General features: G+C 35.4%; 1 protein-coding gene across 1 annotated transcript; it reads left to right on the forward strand.

The window, feature by feature from the left end:
* Window positions 1-3,377: 3,377 nt before the first annotated feature.
* Window positions 3,378-4,496, forward strand: LOC25486670 (F-box protein SKIP23). Its single transcript, XM_013608292.2, has one exon. It carries the CDS (start codon window positions 3,378-3,380, stop codon window positions 4,494-4,496), a length of 1,119 nt encoding a protein of 372 aa, XP_013463746.2.
* The last annotated feature ends 371 nt before the right edge of the window (window positions 4,497-4,867 follow it).

Consider the following 4,867-nt stretch of genomic DNA (forward strand, 5'->3'; position numbering starts at 1 on the left):
TTGGTACATGTCGGTGAAATTGTGTTTGCAGAAAAGAAATAAAATAATAATATCAAGGTAAGGAGAACAAATAGGTCGTTTTGTATTCACTAGTTAGTAACTACACCCCATGAACAAGTTGTCTGATAGCTTGATGTAAGACATTTGATCAATATAGTTAGGCCAATTTAATGTTCACTAACCCTCTTCTCTATTTATGACACCCTGATGTCTTAGGTGAGTCTATAACCATCAGAGGTATGAGGACGCCAAATTATTGTCACAAAACACAAAGAATATATCTAAATCTATTAAAGACCGAACAATTATACTAGTTTAACTACTAGAGTTAGGATTAGTAGTCATTGGAATTTGACCATTTCATAGACATTTGTATATGCACAAAAAAACATTGAATACAATTATAACTGAATAAAACTAGATAAATCAACTGTATTCAAAGGATAATTTAAAGTTGTATAATTGAGCAATTTATAGAGAAGATCTTAAACTTAACCTATTCAAAGATAAATTAGCTAGACCTAGAGAGAAGAATAAGTAATATAGGAATTAAAATAACCATAGAAACTCCTTGTTGAAATTCCTTGCAAAAGTTGGATCCTAACTTTTAAGATCGATGTACTGGTCGTCATCTTCCTCGTCATAATATAATTCTAATTGTTCTGAAAACTAGGCCATCTCTTTAATCCTCCTAACATTGTGGAAATACAAAAAGACAAGTCCTCCATGTAGTAAGTGTCTTCCATCACCACCTTTTCCTCAATTGATTATCAGAAAATCTGAGCAATGGGTGCATGTTGGTTAACTGGTTATCCTTGTCCAAAAGGATTCTTAATGGCTCCTTTACTGCAGAAACAAAAAATATACCTTAAATAACATTTCACAATATCAAGAAAGATGATTGAAATATAAAACAAAATCAAATTAATAAAAAAAACTAAGATATAAAGAGATAAAATCGTAATAATAAAAGATATCGTAGTGGCACTTTTGTAGGAGAATAGAAACTAATCTATACTATATTGTTTAAAGTTGATTTTGAAAAGGCCTACGATTCTGTGGACTAGAATTACTTGGATGACGTTATGGGTAAAATGTCATTTCTGACTCTTTGGAGGAAATGGATGAAAGAATGTGTCACCGTGACATCAATATCGATATTAGTAAATAGCAGCCCCACAGAAGAATTTCCTATGGCTCACGAGTTGCGTCAAGGGGATCCCTTCTCCCTCTTTATGTTTCTTTTGGCGGCTGAGGGGTTTCATGTTATGATGGAACCCATGATCACTAATAATATTTTTGGGAGTTAATCAGTTCAGACAATGATTGGGCAAGGTTAGTTAGATCTAGAGTTTTCAAGAATGAAAATTGCATCTCATATCACATATATTCTTTATTGTGGAGCAGTGTGAAGAATGAATATATTCTTGCAAAAGAAAACTCAATTTGACAAATTGGAGATGGCACCAGAGTGAACTTTTGGAATGACACATGGTGTGAGAAACCCCTCATCCAACTTCTGAACCTCAATCAAGACTAGCATAATTTTTTATTTGCAAGAGTTTTTGATTTTATCTTTGATGGCCGTTCGGATATTCTAGCATCCCTGCTGGTTATTTTTCCAATGTTGCCTAATCTTGTCCAACACGTAACTCTTCCCATTTATCAATATGATGACAAATTGCGTTGGAAACACACCAATAATGGTGTCTTGTCCCTTAAAGATGCCTACCTATTCAAAACCAATCAACCTCAACGCTTGAATTGGATCGAAACAATTTGGTCACCTGACATTCCACCTACAAAATCTTTACTGGCATGGAGGCTTATTATGTACAACAAAGTCCCTACTGATGACCAACTTAATCTCAGAGGTTTCTCTATTACTTCCATGTGCAGTTGTTGTAAAGAAGCGCAAGAAACATCTCTTCACTTGTTTCTACATTGTAAATATGCTTCAAGACTTTGGTCTTGGCCATCTAATGTCCTCCAAATGAATCTTCAAATCCAATCCTTTGAGGATATTTGGCATATTGCTGACATGGGGTGGTCTCCTCAATGCAAGGTTGTCATCCAAGCATCTCTGGTGAACATTGTAGGGGTGATTTGGTTTGTTAGAAACCAGCTGAGATACTATGACATACTCATTCCTTAGCAAGCTGCAGTCGATTTAATTATTGCCAATGTTTCTCTTTCAGGAAATAAAAGTAAGAAACTCTCCTACAACTCTATTTCATAATTCTCTATTCTCAAAACATTCAATATCACAATTCACCCTCCCAAACCACGAGACATTAGAGAAGTGATTTGGCCTCCCCCAGATTTCAACTGGATAAAATGTAATACGGATGGAGCTGCTGCCGGAACCCCTGCATCTTTGGGTGCTTGTGGGGGTTTGTTCAGAAACCAAGAAGCTCTTTGTATAGGTTGCTTTGCTCAGAATTTAGGTCCAGGTTCATCTTTATTTGCTGAATTATCAGGTGCTATGCAGGCTATTGAGATAGCACACAACAAAGGCTGGTTACATCTCTGGCTTGAAACTGACTCCATGCTAGTCCTTCAAGCATTCAAGTCAGTCTCCATTGTGCCTTGGAGGATAAGAAACAGATGGGACAATTGTATGATATTAGCATGAAGTATGAATCTTATTGTTACTCATATCTACATGGAAGGAAACTTTTGTGCTGATAAATTAGGAAATATGGGTTTAACCACTAATTCATTGAAATGGATGAAGGACATTCCAATTCAAGTTAGAGCAGATTTCACCTGGAATAAACTAGGCTTACCTTACTTTAGGTTTGTAAATTTATGAAAGGTCTTGGTCTATGCCCCCCTTTCCTTTTGTTTTGACTTTTATACTTATATATAGCCTTTTTTTTTTTTTTTTTTTTGGATACTTATATATAGATGATGCCTTGCATCACTAACTTTTTATAAAAAAAAAAAGAATAAAAAAGGTAAATATTTTTGATATATTTTTTTTGAATATTTGATATAAAATAGAAACAAATCTTTTTAATTATTTTGAGTAGTAATAAAACGATTAAAAAACAAAGTTATGCCTTAAAAATTAAAATATAAAACAAACTAAATATAAAATATATGAAACAAAAATAAAACAATGAGAAACAAATTTAACTACATAAAATCTAAAACTTTTTGGAATATAATATTTTTTTCTTTTTCTGATCCTAGAAACTATTTTTTTCTTTTTCTTTTTGGAACATATATTTGTTTGGGTATATTTGGTTTACGGTTTTTTATTTGGTTGGTTCTATTCCTAGAACAAAAAATGCTGTCTGATATATAAATAGGACTAATTGGAACGTATCTTCCTATACCTAGTTTTGTTCCATCATCGATTGTTCATGGCCATGGCAGTAAACTGGTCTGAACTGCCGAAGGATCTTCTGAATCTGATATCCAAACACATCGACAGCGAACTCGATCTCATTCGCTTTCGATCAGTTTGTTCCAATTGGCGTTCTTCCTCCATCCCAAATCACCATCCAAATTCAACCATCGAGTTTCCACTATTCAAAGCTCCATTCCTGTCTGATTCAATCAACAATATAACTTCATTCTGCAAACTCCCTAAACACAGTTTCTTCCTCATCAAGCCACCACTAGAACAGCAACAACAAACCCTAGTTCAACCTTGGTTGGTTAGAATTACTCAAACTTCAAGTGGCAAAAACAAACTCATACACCCATTCCTCTCACATCAATATCAATCACCTTATCCTTTTCATTTTCCTCACGCTCTCGACTTCAGCAAACTCTCGGTTTGCCATTTAGTTACCTTCATCAATGCAGAACCCTTGAGCCATGACTACATGGAACCTGAAAAGGTAGTTTCTGTTACGTGCCAAGGAAAAAAACCAATCGTTCTCGCCACGTTACACTCTATCTTTACCCCTGTTCCGTTACTGTTGAAATGTGGCGATGATAATTGGAAGGTGATTCCTGATATCCTGACTTTCTCATTAGATGTCTGCCTTTTCAAAGGGAAACCTTATGTGGTCGACAAAGTTGGCCGGACAATTACATTTGAACCGGATGACTTGACTGTTCAGTTAGTGGCCGAACCTTTTGTCGATGGTGCTGGTGGGAGAGTAAAATTTTTGGTGGAAAATGAGGGTGATTTGTTGCTAGTGGATATTTATGAGATTTGTTTGTCCTATTACCTCGATGAAGATGCTTTAAGAATTTATGTGTTCAGGCTTGATGAAAAGGAGAAGAAATGGGTGAGTTTGACAAGTTTGGGGGATAGGGTTTTGTTTTTGGGGAATGGATGTTCGTTTTCTGCTTCTGCTTCGGATTTGTGTGTTGCCAAAGGGAATTGTGTCATCTTTATTGACTATATGAAAAGTGGTAACTGTGTTTTCCATTTGGATCAAGATCGGCTTTCACCTTTGTCCGATTATCCTGAATATTTTAACTTGTTCTGGCCTCCTCCTGAGTGGATCGTAAAATCCTGCATTTCTAGTTGAGTATGTTATCTTCCGTTATTCAGCTTAGTTTCCGCTGTCAGATTAGATAACCTCGAGGATCGACTTGTACATGCAAAGTTGTTGCTTTTCTTATTAATGTGAAGTTTCTAAACTAGATGTAAAAATTTTGATGCCTATTTATTATCTTCTTCCATCGTTGCTTTTGCAGACTACATGTTTAGCAACAGACTCCTAACTATATATTCATGTGAAAAGATACCTTGAAAGTGAGGTGAATTTTGGGTTGCCAGATACGCATTCTGATCGAATCTTCAAGCCTCATCAGTAAGCAAGTAGGGGTGATTCAAGGTTTATTATATGTTGTTTTGCTTTGATGTTGTCCACTTGTATTATTATGGAGCTGTAAAGTC

Source organism: Medicago truncatula, chromosome 2, assembly GCF_003473485.1.
Source record: "Medicago truncatula cultivar Jemalong A17 chromosome 2, MtrunA17r5.0-ANR, whole genome shotgun sequence".
In the NCBI taxonomy this organism is placed as follows: domain Eukaryota; kingdom Viridiplantae; phylum Streptophyta; class Magnoliopsida; order Fabales; family Fabaceae; genus Medicago; species Medicago truncatula.